At 40.6% G+C, this 16,149-nt stretch overlaps 1 protein-coding gene across 3 annotated transcripts in view; it reads left to right on the top strand.

Moving 5' to 3' along the window:
- Positions 1–855: 855 nt before the first annotated feature.
- Positions 856–16,149, top strand: part of akap7 (A-kinase anchoring protein 7) — a 47,113-nt gene continuing 31,819 nt past the window's right edge. For all 3 annotated transcript variants that reach the window (XM_026194054.1, XM_026194053.1, XM_026194055.1), the window contains exons 1-9: positions 856–1,476; positions 1,549–1,801; positions 3,606–3,761; positions 4,113–4,267; positions 4,369–4,505; positions 6,532–6,692; positions 9,899–10,011; positions 10,487–10,533; positions 11,028–11,128. In XM_026194054.1, the coding sequence (XP_026049839.1) occupies positions 1,294–1,476; positions 1,549–1,801; positions 3,606–3,761; positions 4,113–4,267; positions 4,369–4,505; positions 6,532–6,692; positions 9,899–10,011; positions 10,487–10,533; positions 11,028–11,128 (1,306 nt within the window). In that variant the 5' untranslated portion in view covers positions 856–1,293. The remainder of the gene's footprint in view (positions 1,477–1,548; positions 1,802–3,605; positions 3,762–4,112; positions 4,268–4,368; positions 4,506–6,531; positions 6,693–9,898; positions 10,012–10,486; positions 10,534–11,027; positions 11,129–16,149) is intronic.

The following is a 16,149-nucleotide window of genomic DNA, read 5'->3' as shown; positions in this document are numbered from 1 at the left end:
GGTCGATCTACGTCCCTACCCTCGCCTATGGCCACGAGCTGTGGGTAGTGACCGAAAGAACGAGATCGCGGATACAAGCGGCAGAAATGAGCTTCCTCCGAAGGGTGGCTGGCCTCTCCCTTAGAGATAGGGTGAGAAGTTCGGCCATCCGGGAGGGGCTCAGAGTAGAGCAGCTGCTGCTCCACATCGAAAGGAGCCAGCTGAGGTGGTTCGGGCATCTGACAAGGATGCCCCCTGGGCGCCTCCTGGGTGAGGTGTTCCAGGCATGTCCCACCGGGAGGAGGCCCCGGGGCAGACCCAGGACACCCTGGAGAGATTATATCTCTCGGCTGGCCTGGGAACGCCTTGGTATTCCCCCGGATAAGCTGGAGGAGGTGGCTGGGGAGAGGGAGGTCTGGGCCTCTTTGCTTAGGCTGCTGCCCCCGCGACCCGGCCCCGGACAAAGCGGATGAAGATGGATGGATGGATGGATGGATAAAATGAACTAACATAAACTGCGCTGTATTCTAGTATTTGACGGAATAATTACGTTTAATCCGGTCCTTTGATTTGCTAGCAACGCCAAATTAATGTCACATAAATGACGTGTTATTAATTCTTTAGATTAGCACTGTGGTACTTAAACTGTGTTTTGAGGCCCCCTGGGGCGTAGAGCTTCTGCAGAAAGGCATTCGTGAAAGGGAAATTTACGGTGGAAAGAAATAGTAAATATGAAGTTAAACTAAGCTGGATGAATATGATTGTGTCTTTAGTGTCTTTGTTTTCCTAAATGGAGAGGACATATAACTTGTACTTTTATTTTGAAAATGTTTGTTTTATTTTTTTTTTCAAGACCGGAAGTTTGATATTGTTTACAAATGAATGCTTCCGGTAGGTCCTGCTAGTTAGCGCGTTGGCATGAATATTATTTTGTGTTATTTACCTTACCAGTTTTGATACAAACACTACCACCTGCGTGCTTTTTGCGCCAGCTCGATATAAAAAAAAGTAAGAAAAATGTGCGCGTATTTCGTTTAGTTTGATAAACAGTAGCACAGCTCCGTTAGAGAGAGTTAGCTAACAGTTGTGTAGCTCAGCAGATGTTCTGCAGCATGGCTCTGATATATTTCAACAGGTGTTGTAAATGGAGGTAAAGTCAGTCTTTTGAGTTTCATAAGAAGCTGCAGACTTGTGGGGTTTTTTTGTTGTTTTTTTGTGGTAGTTGCAATGTTGTTCTCTGTGATGCCTACTTCACACATTTCTCTGTTTAAAAATCTAAAAGTTTATATCTAAAATTGAACAGACTTGTGTGTTATGATCTTCAGCCGTGTGATATTGAGCCTCGGGTCTAAGCGTTCACAAAGCGCGTGTTTACAAAGGATATGTGCTGTTATTAATGAAGTGCTGCTTAGGAGTCAGCATTCAGTATCTGTCAGTCATTGCCAACAAGCCAGAGCTCTTCGCCTCAAGCCGCCTGCACAGCGGTTCAGATTTCAGGTAATGAAGAGAAAAATCAAGCTGGCTGCAGAAAGTGTAACCAGGAAATGATACATGGCCTCTCTGTTTTAGGTGACAGCACCGTCCTATCATCATCATCTGCTCACCGTGTGTGATATGCAGCCAGCCAGCATCTCCTACGGAAGAGACACAACTGCAGTTGCATCAGATGAGGGTGATGAGGGTGATGAAAATCTGGCAGGAAAGGAGGTCGGAGAAGAGCACAAGGACCTGAGAGAGATGGTGATGACTTCAGCCCAGACAGGGGCAGTCGGCATGGAGGTCCAGGAAAGTCCTGCAGATCCTGAAGCTGCCTCGGTGTCCAGTAAGTTAAATGGCTGAAACTGTCATACAATACTGACTAATCTTTGGTTTAATTGGGGAATAGATTCACTTTTTTGTTGGCTTCCTGGTACCACATAATTTGAAATCTGTGTTTTATTTAGCAAAGCAATATTTATCAAATGTGAGCGTGGACAACAATAGACTAGTAAACACGACTGCCACGTGTCCTTGCATGATTGAATTTAAATGAAAAAAGTTTCATAACTGCTTTTTTAAATTTTATGAGGTGACCAAATGTAACTTTAAGTTTTTGCCAGAAACTCTTAAGCTTATGGCTTAACACGTTTTATAATGCGGTTCTGCCTGAGTCAAAGTCCAGATGCAATTTAGATGACGACTCGTACAGTAGGGCTGCTCGATTATGGCAAAAATGATAATCACGATTATTTTCACTGAAATTGAGATCACGATTATTTGACGATATTTATTTAACCCTTTAAGACCTACTATAGAACCAAGTCCACCAGAGCTTATATTATTTTTTTTACATGCTGTAGTGCCATTTGTGGGAGCATTTCAAGTTGCTATACATCAATACAACTGTTATAGCCCATATTTTAATAATATGTATGCATTAAGTCCATAGTAATTACATAAATTGCAAAAAAGTGCAATAAACTACAAAAAAAATTGAAAATCGCTTTTGTTTTGTTTACATATATTTCTACTTGGAGAAATTTAAGAGGCTTATCCCTCAAAACTTTAAATACAATAAAGTTGCAAAAAATAGTTTACAACAACAGGAAATTTATTTTGAGTGTCTTCATAGTTTTATTTTGGAGAAACAGCAATTTTTATATACTGCAGGAAAAACAAAAAACAATCCTATGATGCAAATTTGCAAAGAAAACAGCATGTGCATCATTTCACTGTGGGAAGTGTTACGAACAGCTGATAGGAACGGCGAAGCGTGTTTCTGGAATATTATGTTTTTGTTCCTGCAAGCGCTTTTTATGCAATTTTTGCAAAGCTATATGTGGAACGAAACCGTGACCGAGGACAAGCTGATGGCATCAGATGTAAGTACAACTCCTCCGGTTTCATATGCAAAACAAATTATTGCGCTAGCTTACACGGTTCAGGTTCTACAGGGATTTAAAAATAGTTACGCAAAACGGAGCGTGCTGCTCTGACCGGCTTTAAAGGGTTAACAATGACTTTAAAAAAAATAATATAAAATAGTGTGCAACACCACTGAAGTTTTTTTTTTTTTAAACTCTCTTTTCAACCAACGGCAGTCACTCTCGGCAGTCAGCTTCCCTCGGGTCCTCTTAATCAGCGGTCTCCAACCTTTTTTGCGCCACGGACCAGTTTATGCCCGACAATATTTTCACGGACCGGCCTTTAAGGTGTCGCGGATAAATGAGGGAGGGGCTAATAATCGGCTCAGTCATTTTTAATGATCGTTGAAAGCCCAGATCGTAATCGTGATTAAAATTCGATTAATTGAGCAGCCCTATCGTACAGTAGCAATAATTTAACGTTAGAAGAACACGATCTTCTATGCCGGCATTCTGCACTTAAGCAACTTAAGCACACTGTAAAAATGTTACGGTGCCAGAAACTTAATACTCAGTACCAATACCTCTTGTATGATTCTCAGACTTTCAGATTTTGGGTATCATAATTTTGGGTTCTGGTGCTGTGTCTAGCACACTATTTCATGAGCCGTGTCGAGTCTGTGGGTAACACTGCATGCCTATGACTGCATGTCTGTTCTTTTTTTCATTTGTATATTCAGTTCATGTAGATACAGTATGATAAACTTGTTTGTTTTTTGACAGCTCCTTCAGGATCAAGTGAGAAGAAGACTAGAAGGAAGTTGAGGAGGGAGAGGAAGAAACTGATGAAGAAAACGCTGAAGTGTTCTGATACTTCTGAAAACTTATTGTCAGAGCTTCCATTTGCTTTGGCCAGCCCAACAACATGGAAAACACTATGTATGTTCCTAATGTTTTATAATTACTTGAATTAGCAACATTTTCCCCCCACTATTAAGAAGCCTTGATGACAAGTCAAGCGGGCACCTTATGGCTAATAAGTGGTCTGTTTTCACTGTCGTGATCCTGTATTATATTTATTTTCATGCAAATCCTTAGCATGATGTCCAGTTTTTATGTGTGGGTGTTGGTGCTAGAGGAACGGAATCAGAAGCAACTTCATATTTTCATAGCTTATATTTTACACCTCCAACTCTATTAGAACTACATAACAAAATAGGATGTTTTCACGATGTGGGACCTTTTAATTGATATTTTTAATTGCAATTTTCATTTTGCTGTTGTCCGTAGTCCCCAGCCAAGAGTCAACTAAGAAAAAGAGAAAGAGAAAGCGAGGAGACAGCGAGGGCCGAGTGGACAGTGAGGACGATGGGGACAAGAAGAAGAAAAAGAAAGAGAGCCAGCGACCCAATTACTTTGTCTCCATCCCCATTACTAACACTCAGGTAAGAAGCTGGAGCAGGTGGAGTTTATGCACATTGTGTCTCACAAATCACAGTTTAAGGACGTGACCTTTAACTGACTTCTGCTCTCTGTCCACTGACAGATAAGTTCAGCTGTGAGTGAGGTCCAAGAGGCCGTGCTCCAGCAGGACCCCCGACTGGCCAAAGCTATGATCCCTGTCCCAACTCTTCACATCACGCTTTTAGTCACTCATCTTGCCAATCAGGAGCAAGTAGACCTGTGAGTTGGTGCGCATGCTGACATCCACATCACATCACACACACAGAAGTTCATATGAATACTATGACACCCAAATTGTCTGAAATTACCTTTGCTTCTTTAACTAACTATAACTACATTGTAGAATGTAAGTGCATGTCATATTTCATGCTATAGCACACTAACATTAAAAAGCAGACATTATATTGTTCATGACAGCAATAAATGACGTTTTAGTAGTTACATCAGGAAGTAAACTTTGCTCTGAATAAGGGTCGCCCTCAAACTGAAGAAGTTAATTATCATTTAGATACCCATCCTTTTCTTACTGCGACATAATAAAATGACTTCTATCACAAAAGTCTTCTGTTGATCCCACAACAAAATGCTTTTTTACAGCAGCCATTTTGAACTCAGATGTTACTCATAGCATTAAAAATGGCCTTGAGTAGTAACAGTAAAAAGACGGCTATTGTTAATGTTATTAGTTACAGCAGAGCTTCTCTCTGTGAGCCTGAAAATGATCATCTAAGTGCTCACAGCATTGTGGGTTGCTTTTTATATTCCACTTTTCTGGTCTTGTTGACCACTCCAGCACTGCGAGCCACATTCACACACACTGACGCTTTTCTTTGCAAGCTCCTTTGACTACGATGACCTGGATGACTGAGAACCTTCACAGACATATTCACACACACACATTCTTGCAGCTCTTTGATTCATTCCTTCAGAGCTTTTTTTTTTAAAAATAACACACATTGGATGCTACATTACAGGGCTGGGCTGAGGCTCATTATTGTACCTAAGAAGACTCAGATTCAATTCAGTTCAACTCAGGTAAACTTAGTGCCAAATTACAACCATAGTCACCTCATGGTGCTTTATATTGTAAGGTAAAATTCCTAAAATGTCAGAAAGAAACCCTTCGGTATTGCACAACCCTCTATGAGCAAGCACTAGGTGACAGTGGGAAGGAAAAACTCCCTTTTAACAGGAAGGAACCTCCAGCAGACCCAGGCTCAGAGAGGGGCGGCAAATAAGATGACCAAAGCTATGCAACAAAAAACTGTTTTACCAAAACAAATTTCAGCCCCTCACTGAGATCATTGTATCCCCCAGATTACTGTGTTGGGTCGCTCCTCCTCCTCCATGCAGAGAATCCTCAGCAGCTTTTTTTTTTCCCCCAAACATGCACACATGCATGTAGCAGCGGTGTACTCAGTGACAGCCGGTGTCGTGTCTTGGGATGTAGGTTGACTAGAACAACATCTCTTTTGTTCCGGTTTCTCCATTTTCTTTATTGTTCTCTGAGCATAAAATGCAATGCTCGGCAAAATCCTGTTGCAGAAGTAAATATATGGATGCAGTGTCGGCAGTGCCTAATTACCAACGTGTCACATTAGGTACGGCTTGTGTCTTATCTTTTCCTCTCAGCACTTCCACGACGGTCAGGCTGTACATTTTTACCAGTGGTTTGGATGTTTTAGAGTAAGCCTTGTCTTAGTCAGCTTAGATTAAAAATCACCTATTTTATGTGTCAGTTAAAGTGAATAAACGCCCCTGGATTGGATTTCATTACATCATTTTCATCTTAAACGTTCTTTTAATCATTTTAAGCATTTTCAGTTATTTTTTACTCTGTCAGCACATATCTGTCCCACACACATCCTAAAGGCTAAAATACTAAATGAGTTCAAATTCTGCCACTGCACATATCATATCATATACAACTGAAGTAAATTGAAAGTCGGTAGAAAAATAAAGATTTGAGTTTGAAATTGCTGTTCTCGAATAGCTTTAGAGGCTGATGGAAATATAAAGGCAGTCTGTGTTTTTGTGAGCTAACTCCGTGACACTCAGGGACATCGGAGCTGCGTTATGTGATGAAGTGATGCTTAATCCCATCAAGAAGAAGATGGTGTTATTAGTAATCACTAGATTCTCCCATTATGTAATATGACAGGAAGGGAGCGAGAGAGGGGATTAAGTCATGAATGTGTGTGCGTGTTTGTGTGTTGTGCATATTCATGTGTATATTTCCTTATAGGGCGGCAGCGGTGCTGGCTCAGGTTGAGCCGTCACTGGCTGAGTTGCTGGGTGGGAGGGATCTGGTCTTGCCCTTCTCAGGGATAAGTCATTTCAGGAAGGAGGTGGTGTTTGTCGGACTGGCCTCCGGACAACACAGACACACACTGGACAGCTTGGCAGGTCAGTGGCAAACATTTAGCTTCTTGCTCTTGTGGTCATCCTTCCTCTCTCTGTCTCTTTGGTGTTTAGGTTTGAAAGCATTGAGTGACATTTTTGTTCTACTTGCTTTTCACGCTTTAGTAGAGGGTGAAATTCAATGCTAATGTGATATTGTACTTGGTGTGCACTCTGGAGGGGTGTCTGAAGTTGGAATCAGCTGCTAGTAGCTAATAGTGTCTGCTTACGTTTCTACATATGAGATCAATTAAAAGTATGCACAGTTGGAGGGTTTTTCCTTCTCGAGACACTACGAAGCTTAAAACACCTTAATGCAGGTGGATGCTTGCTGTGGTGGAGCCTTTCTTATGGGTATCAATGATTAGACAACTGCAAGAGAATGAGATGTTTAAGATCTTTAAGATGTTTTAAGTCATAAGTCTTTCATTCAGAAGTCATGGAAAGTCTAAGCCTGACGTTTGTCTCGGAGACAACAGAGGACCTGGTAAAACGAGAATAGCGGAATTCTAAAAATAAATTGCAGCCAGTTTGGTAAGAACCTCCGGGTCAAAGTTATACATCGTACAAACGTGTAGAAATGATTAAAGTCATACTCTGTGTAGTGCAGAGACGTCCACATTTTGATTTGTTTTTCAGTGTGAACACGTCCTCATCTGTAATTTAGTCAATCTGATTAAATAAAATGGAATTTTTGGTGTTTTTCCTTTTCTGTTATCTGTGTGTGTGTGTGTGTGTGTGTGTGTGTGTGTGTGTGTGTGTGTGTGTGTGTGTGTGTGTGTGTGTGTGTGTGTGTGTGTGTGTGTGTGTGTGTGTGTGTGTGAACATTTCTGTTCCTACATTTTTCTTCTTGTGCCTAAATCCACGTGTGTGGGTGCCTTCAGAATCTTTTGCATGTTTGTTTTTGTGTTGTGCCTCCGGCAACAACATTAAGCCATTTCTAAGAGGATTCCCACTCCAATGCTCTTGCACCACTAAAACACACACACACACACACACACACACACACACACACACACACACACGTTTAATACACAGTAAATGAGGTGACCTTCACTTAATACTTTCCATTTTCACCCTTAACAGTTAAATTGGAAGTATGCTGTAATTAATGTGTGTATGATACTTAAGGTTTTTCGATTGTTTCTACCTCTGTGAGATGTTCTATATTAATGTGAACATATAGTGTTTGGGCAGCATTACTGTTTTTGTGGGATTTGTAGCTGTTCGTGCTGAGATTTGCTACTGAGAGCCAAAAATGTGCTACATTGGCCAAGCAAAGGCAAATCCCAGAAAGAATTGAGTGTCAGGGTTTGGTGTAATTCAGCAATACTGAAGCCGTTTTGTTTTATACAGAGCTACAAAGGCAAAGTTTCTACATATTATTACTTTTGATCTGAGAGTTTGAGGGGGATTTTATTTTATCTAAGTCTCAAAAACACTAAATCAGACAGCGATGGGTTTTGGGCATGGCTGTAATTAGCTGGGGCTAACTTTCCAGAACCAGTGATTTGGGACAAGGTTATCTAACTTAAAAGAAGTGGGATGAAATGCTGATGTGAGTATATAGTGTATCACATCCTGTTATGATACAATTATCAGCAAGCTGGCACCAGATATCAATCTTCTTAGTGAAACTTGAAGCTGTTTGAAGCTGAGAACAGTACCAGGTAATACTAAATGGCGGACAGTGGGGAATGCTAACTGGAGAGCTGGTAACACTTGCATTGAAATTAAATGGTATTGATGCACGCTGAGACCAAAATGCAGGGAATAAATTCATATTTCACACCTTTTATGCAGGTTTTTTTATCTTTTGGTTGCATGGATGCCATGATCTGTCAAAGCAGCGTGCCACGTATCGCAGAATCGCTGTGTTGTGATGCTGTTTGGATGATGTTACGTCCTTGCTGGTGTTTCGCTCTTTTCTTTGCTCTCTGCTTCATCGTGTACGTCTCCTGTGCTCCTCCGGACGAAACAGAAACGCAGACAGAGGAGAGAAAGTGACAATTAAGGTTCAAAGGAAATGCTGATGTTTCTTTGGCTGGGAAGCTTTTACTGCACTAATGTTAATGTATGTAAAAGCTTTGCTTGGATGGCTGTATTGAATTTTCAGCAGCACCACGACCTGTTCCAGGACCTCGTGGTTAAGACATTAATGAACAGGGCTTTTCTCATCTGGTTATCAAAACAAGCTGGAGAATTTGAGAGTGTGGAGGACTCTGGGGGACGAGTTGCAGGCAAGTGGAAGGATAATGCAAAAGGGCTGATATGAAAGTCATAGATCTTTGCATATTAAACAAGTTAAAGGTGTAGAGTTACATTTTATGGGATGAATGGAATATTTTAATGGCCCCTCCACCCCCTGTGAATCTGAGTTTGTAAGGCTTTCCTCATTAGTAGTAACATTAGTACCGCAAACAAAGTTTATGTTTCAACATAAACTTTGTTTTCACGTAGACTGAAGCTTCTTTTAGGGCCCTGCTTATGAAGCATTTAGAAAAGTTGGAAGTTTAACAAGCAGCATTCATAAAGAACGGCTCTGGTTGTTGTTTTTGCAGAAAATTACTCTGTAGGGACAGAAGATTTACAAATCAAAATTCCTTATGGGAAGTGCTATAAGAAAAGGAAATATAAGACAGGAAGTCAGGCTCTCTCGTCATCTTGTCTGTACTTTCCACCACTGGTATTGATTATATACTAACCTTTCTCTCCCTGTAGAGCTCCTCATCTAAAAATACCTCTGTAGTCTGACTCTAAACACTGTTTGTCTGTATATTTGTCCTTGCAGGCTTGTCTGTGTGTTCACGCCTTTATTCACTTATCTATCTTTATCTCAGTAGCTAAATGATATTTTGGCTAAAAGCTTTTTTCCCCATCATCTGACACACATTCTCAGCCATCTGTGGCTGCTCCATTTGTGTGCTCTGTTATAGCAGTAAAAAAAAATCTATAATAGGGAGTCGAGATGCTTGAGCGGAAGAAATGGAGTCACGTTATTGTGCATTTGAATCCACGTCATGTTCTCTATATTTATGCATGTGTATCATTATATCAGTTATCATGCTTCCTTTTAGTTTATTAAATGTGCTTGTTTTGGTTTGCTGTGAAAATATGCTGAATTTTTTGATGTGCTTATTTTCAGTATTTAATTGAATGACTCACTGGGAGAAGGTTTATATTAAAAATAAATGTGCGCACGTCTGTTGCAGAGTTGTTGCGGAGCCGTTTTGAGGAGCAGGGGCTTCTGCAAGGAGACTGCCGAGGGTTTGAACCCCACCTCACCATTATGAAGCTGTCCAGAGCTTCAAAACTCCGATCTCAGGTTTGTGTTGTTTTTAATAAAAAGCTGCTTTTAACTACACCATCTGCACTGGTGCTTCTCCCTCCCCTTCCTCTCAGAAGCTGTTAAAATGTTGCAGCTGTAGGTAAATGTCACATTGTGGCTCCAGCAGAAACTGATAATGGGCATTAGAATTAATAACTAAGAAGAAATTTGAATTTATATCACTTTAGAGTTCGTGATGACTACTGTAAAGGTTAAGGGCCAAACACCAAGAAGAGAGAGGAGATAAATAAAGAAGATATGAAAGATGGTTGAGGGTGGATGATAAGGGAAGAAGAATTATAGCATCTATCTCGTTCCCTCTGACACTTTATCTTACCTTATCCTTCCTGGTGCCTGCCGGGCGGCGAACTTGTCTTCTTCCTGTCAGTGCGTTTGTGTGCGTGCAGAAATTTCACTTTGTTTATCGCAACCTGTGACTAATACGACTTCCTTTCTCCTTTGTCTCTCTCAGGGTATAAAGCGTGTGGACCCGGCCCTTTACTCCAACTACACTGACAAGTAGGTACTTTGTTTCTCATACAATGGAAAATTCATAATCTGCACAGCACATTATAAGGTTTGGACTTCTTGTGCAGTGGGGCCATTGTAAGACTCACACAGCAGCTATAGATGACACGGTGCTTGAACATTATGGCATCTCGTAATGTTTTGACTCAGTTTTTGTGGTTTTTAAGATGCAAATTTACACAGAAACCTAGTGTACCATATATTTAAAGCCATCTCCCTGGTGCAAAATACATTTGACATCTGATCACTCCAGCATGAGAATAGTGCAGGTAATAATCCTTTGAATTCCCAGCTTACGAGTGCTCATCCTCTCTCTCCCACCTGCTGCGTGTGAAAAAGGCTTAAATTTGGCTGTCACCCCCGCTGCTCTTTGCCATCATGCGACTATATGACTGACATCTGCCTTTATTATCTGCTGGAGGCCTCAGTGCTCGCTGCGTCTTTATCTTCTGTCATTGTGACTGTTTTTCGTTTCATCACCACAGATTCTTTGGAGATCAGACGGTGGAGCGGGTGGATCTTTGTTCTATGTTGAAGAAGAAGCAGCAAGATGGATATTACCACACTGAAACGTCACTACAGCTCGGTTAGTAAAGGCACAAACTCACACAGTTATTTTCGATGCTCGTTTTGTTGTGTCAGAGGCAAAACTGAACCACCGGAGGGCGCTGTCAGCTCGCATGAGAGTCTCAACAATTTGGTTTTCATAGCTGTGGGTAAAATGTACTCACAGCAACAACAGTTTGGCTTAATATTTTTGTAATTTGAGAAGTGAACTGGAGCTCAGTTAGTTTTGTTATTCATTAGAATGAGGATTTGGTGGTTTTGCTGATTTTATCTGCAGTTTTTTCATTTTCTTGCTACTTGCTGTTGTTGTTAGTGGTTTGATCAGTTTTCTTTTTTATTCTAAGGGGATTTGTGTAACACCGTCAAACTTCAAGTACTTAGCAGAACTTAAAAGAGAGGCACAGTGGTTTAATCAAACACAGCAGTGTTACACAAGAGAGCTAATTTCCATTTTAGCCATTACCACCCAGCTGTGTATTAACGCCTGCCGGGTCTTTGAAAACTTGGCGGCGGTAGAGAATAATGACTCAAATTTCCTCTAAATGTAAGAAGTAATGGAAGGTTTCTGCTTTAAAAACTTAAGCAGTTTCATTACTGTGAGTAGAACATGTAAAAATGTGAGTGTGCAAAACATGAAGGGGAATGGCTCATGCTTTTAGTTCGGTTTGATGTGAATCGCGTAGAATAATTCTTGTGCCCGTTCAGCTCCTTTGTCATTGATGTCGTGCTGTTTATTACTCTGTAGCCAGATATGATTTGAGACGGCACTGTCGACTTGGGACGCTGCCAGGCTGTCAGTACGTTTGTGCTCTTCTTGTCTAGCAGCTACCGGGAGTCGACAGGGAATTGTGTTTAGAGGAAAACGTGTCTTTTAAAGGATTACTTCCATCAGTTTCGTCTGTCTGGGATAAAACAAATTGCCGTGATTAGTTTGTGAGCGGCCACTTCTTGTCATCCGTCATTGAAAAACAATAGACTGATAGTCCTCACATGATGAGATGAGATTGGAGACATTTTGTTATTAAAAAATGAAAAAAAAAAAAGATGTTAAATTATTGTAATCATTTAATCTGCTTTTAGAAACAAAATGAAAATGTGCCCCTCGGCTCTGAAATACCAACAAAGCAACATGCTGTACTTAGATTAGAAGCACAAATGCTTCTCTCAGGGTCATTTATGGTGCTTTTCATAAAACATCCATCATGTAGTTTTAAGCTGTGACTGATTAGTGTTTCAATCTGCCAACAAAGAAGTCTTAACTTGAGAAACTCTGCTGACCTAATTAATGTGGTCTGTGGTTCAATGAAAATCACTTGTGTGATAATTAAAAAACCAAATAAATATTCAGTTAGTTTCACGGTGGGATGGAAACACTGAGTGACTTGTTTCTGTGCATTGGCCACATGTTTTTCTATTATGAGTAGGATTCACCGAGGAGCCACACCAGTGGTATCACAGTATTTAACGCCCTACGTGACGGGTCACCTGTGATGCTTCATAATATCTGTGAGTAAATGTGAAAGGTACCCCAAGAAAGCTGGAGGAAAAGATGAATGAAGTGCTGAATTTAATGACTGATGACCCTCTTTTCAAATAACATTGAGTTGATTAAATTAGCAAATGCTGGATGCAGCTTGCAGTATAAAATATGGTTTGAGTGCTGGGTAAGAACATAAACCACCTGGTGTCACCCACTTGTTTGTGAAGTCCTGTTTTGAAGCTTTTAGATGTTTTCACGAAAACCTGATGCGATGAGAAGAGGCAGGTCTGAGTGTGAAACCGCATGCTCTTCGGCTAACAACTTGTCAATCACAAGTTCTTATTTTGTGATTGTTGCAAACCCGAAATAATCCTTTCTTAACACAGTATTACCAGAATTTACAAAATCTTAAAAAATGATCCGACTAACTAATGAGCGACTGAGCCCATTAACTCATCAGGTGTTTACAGAAGCCGTTTTCCCGACTTCTATAGGTACAGAAGTCTTTTTGCAACCACGCAAATCAGCCCCTTTGCCTTGGTTTCGCCCAGACGTTACATTCATGTTTTAAGTGTAGCAGAAAACCTAAACAGTCATTAAAAAGCAGATAAAAGCATCAAAATTTGGGGTCTGAACCAGATGCCATCAAGTAAAACAGGTCTGAAGTACTGAAGGAAGATTCATGGTGGATTTCATCTTCGTGTTTCAGATGAAAGGATCCACTGAATATCTCATTTCTCTTGGCTTCAAAGCAGCTCCATAATTATTATATTCATAATGTTGTTACCAGTAACCCTTTCCCTTACAATATTTACTTCAGTAGAAATATTTATATATTTTTATGACTCAGTCTCAGTCATGAGTTTGAAATAAAGTTTGGCTCTGAAAAGTGGAATAAACTTTAGTTAGGGTATTTTGCAGAAAGCTCTCACAAGAAAAAGCACTCCGATATGTCGTCACACCAAAATTTGTCCTACCCTTAGTTACCATGGAGTTAACAGGAGTTGTGTATACCTTAGTCTCACACACAAGCACTTCCTAAGTCTCGCTGTCAAGTATCTGCGGTAATTGCTGTGTATGCGTGAGTGTGTGTGTGAGTGAGAGAGCTGTCAGTGTAACTAGGCTGTCACAATGTTTTGTGGATCACTGGGCTGTCTGTGAGAGACAAAGAGCGTGTGTGTGTGTGTGTGTGTGTGTGTGTGTGTGTGTGTGTGTGTGTGTGTGTGGGAGTGAGAAACGGTCAAGGGGAGGGGGTGTTTACCTCACACTTCACATCATCAAAAAGCTTGTGTTTTTTTTGTCAAGTGTTTTTCCAAAACAGCGCTTATTTAAAATGTATGAAAATGGGGGAAAATATTGCATCCATTGCTCTGATGTTACCATGCAGCCTGCACACTGAATGTTACAGTGAGGAGAGTTTAAATATGATGTGATACTGCTCGCTGTGTGTGAGCAAAGTGCTAGGAAAGGCAGGATTTAAGTGGATGAGTCCCTCAAGCTTAGAGGTTACGTAAGCTTTAAACCGAGACTATGTAAACTTTAAGAGAAAAACAAAATCGTCCTCGTACAAACTAAGAACTACAATAACTCAGCTGAAGCTGTAGTGATGTTTTGTACTGTGCAACGTCTCGCGGTCTCACTGCTGCCATTCAACAAGCCTTTAATAATGAAAATAGTGACCTACAAACAACTGCAACAAAAAAAGATGGGAGCCCCGGCTAAAACACGCAGAAGAAGACCATGAACCAACCTCAGAGCGGGCTGGCGGATTCAAGCTTCTCCCCTAAACTACTTTTAGTCCATCAGGACTAATACACAACACTAAACACTTAATACACAAACTGTAAAAGCAACAGAAAGATAAAGCCGGTGCTGACTGAGGTGAGGGAGGAGTAAATTGCGACAAAGACGCCAAATGCTGACCACCATGCTCGGCCTTCTCTGGGTTTTGGAACCCAACTTTGTGAGCACAGTAACTTAAGAACAAGGGAACTTAGGGTTTTCAAATTGATGCCATAGGTGCATCTACTAAAAATCTCTGACGAGTTCAAATCTCACTTACCTCGATGTCAAAAACAAGTTCTGAGGTTTTCTGAAAATGTTGTAAATGCGATAACTCAAGGTAGCACTGGTGTCTGTCAGTATTCTTTTTAAAGTGTTGTATATTTGTGACAGCTGTTAACGTCGTCACCTAACTAAACACCCTAACTCATGGAGGAAAACCCACTTTATGACTCAGAATTCACTCATTGGACTCTTACGTGCAGACAGAACAATGCTGACCATAATCACAGCTTCACCAACACGAGACAGAAATCTGACATGAGACCTTAGCATATTTTTAGATCGCTATAACCGGGCTACTTGTTGCAACACTGAGAGCAAGATGACAGTCTGTACCACAACAGTCCTCTCCTCTGAGCATTGATAGTGTTTGATTTTATTCTGTAGCAAACCAGGATGGATGGATGCCCTCCAAAGCACACTGTGGTTTTTTTATGTTTAAAAACAGAGTTTCTTCATTTTCCCACAAACCACTCAAACACACCAACAAACCAATACTTTTTTTTTTTCATTTTGCTGCCAGCCATGGTACAACAGCAGCATTAAGAGCAGAAATGTTGTGTATGATGGATCTACTTATACCAGTGCACAACAATGGCAGAATTGAAGCAGTTAAGAAAAACAAACTATTCATCTTCCCAAACACCTGTGGTTTAAGAGTGACCGGCATCCGCACGAACACTTGAAATCTTTAAAGCAAAGAACACATGATGAGCAGCGTGTGTCATCACTCTCTCTGTAGGAGAGCAATTATTCAGCCAGCACACCTGCTGCTGTCTTATGGCTCAACGGAGATGACGATGCAGCGGGAATAGACTTGGCACTTCAACCGTATTTGAAATGGGAAATCGCTAATAACGTGGCTAATTTAAAGTGGAGCTTTATCGCATACTGTTAGTTTTCATCAAGGCCTTGTACTTGAGTTGCTTACAAAATATTGCATAAAATATCATAATGCGTTGCAGGTGATAGCAGTAGTTTGGTGTCTATTGCTATTGATTATAGCGTCCGATGAACTGGTCGGGCTTGTTCTCCTCTACATCCGTGTTTCTCACGGGAAATGATTATTTGATCATTTCCTGCTGAATTTGAAAGTTTGCTCATTTACAAAGAGATGAACAGTCTCGGTTTAATTTTAATGGAAAGACAGAATATCAACTAAAAATCCAGAAAAACCCTAACACATTCAAGTTATAAATTGATTGGTAAAAAACATAAAATCCAGAATTATTCAGGCTCTCATTCTGTGGTTTTTTTGTTTGTTTTTTTGTCTGGTGGGGCACAGTGGTCAGAGTCTGTATGTGTATATCTTAATCCCATAATCCACACTACAACATAATCCACTACAGAGCTCATTGAATGTAATCTAAAAGGGCATCTTTTTATGTTTGAGGAAGCAACACTGTACAGAGTGCAAGAACAAAGAGTGAAGGGGGGGATTTTTGTTGCCTGTTGTAATGTTCTTAAGTTGTATACTTTTATGTTTTCGGTAGAGA

This window comes from Astatotilapia calliptera, chromosome 15 (genome assembly GCF_900246225.1).
Source record: "Astatotilapia calliptera chromosome 15, fAstCal1.2, whole genome shotgun sequence".
Lineage (NCBI taxonomy): Eukaryota > Metazoa > Chordata > Actinopteri > Cichliformes > Cichlidae > Astatotilapia > Astatotilapia calliptera.
Note: the sequence above shows the minus strand (reverse complement) of the source record. Positions and strands in the feature narration are given on the sequence as shown.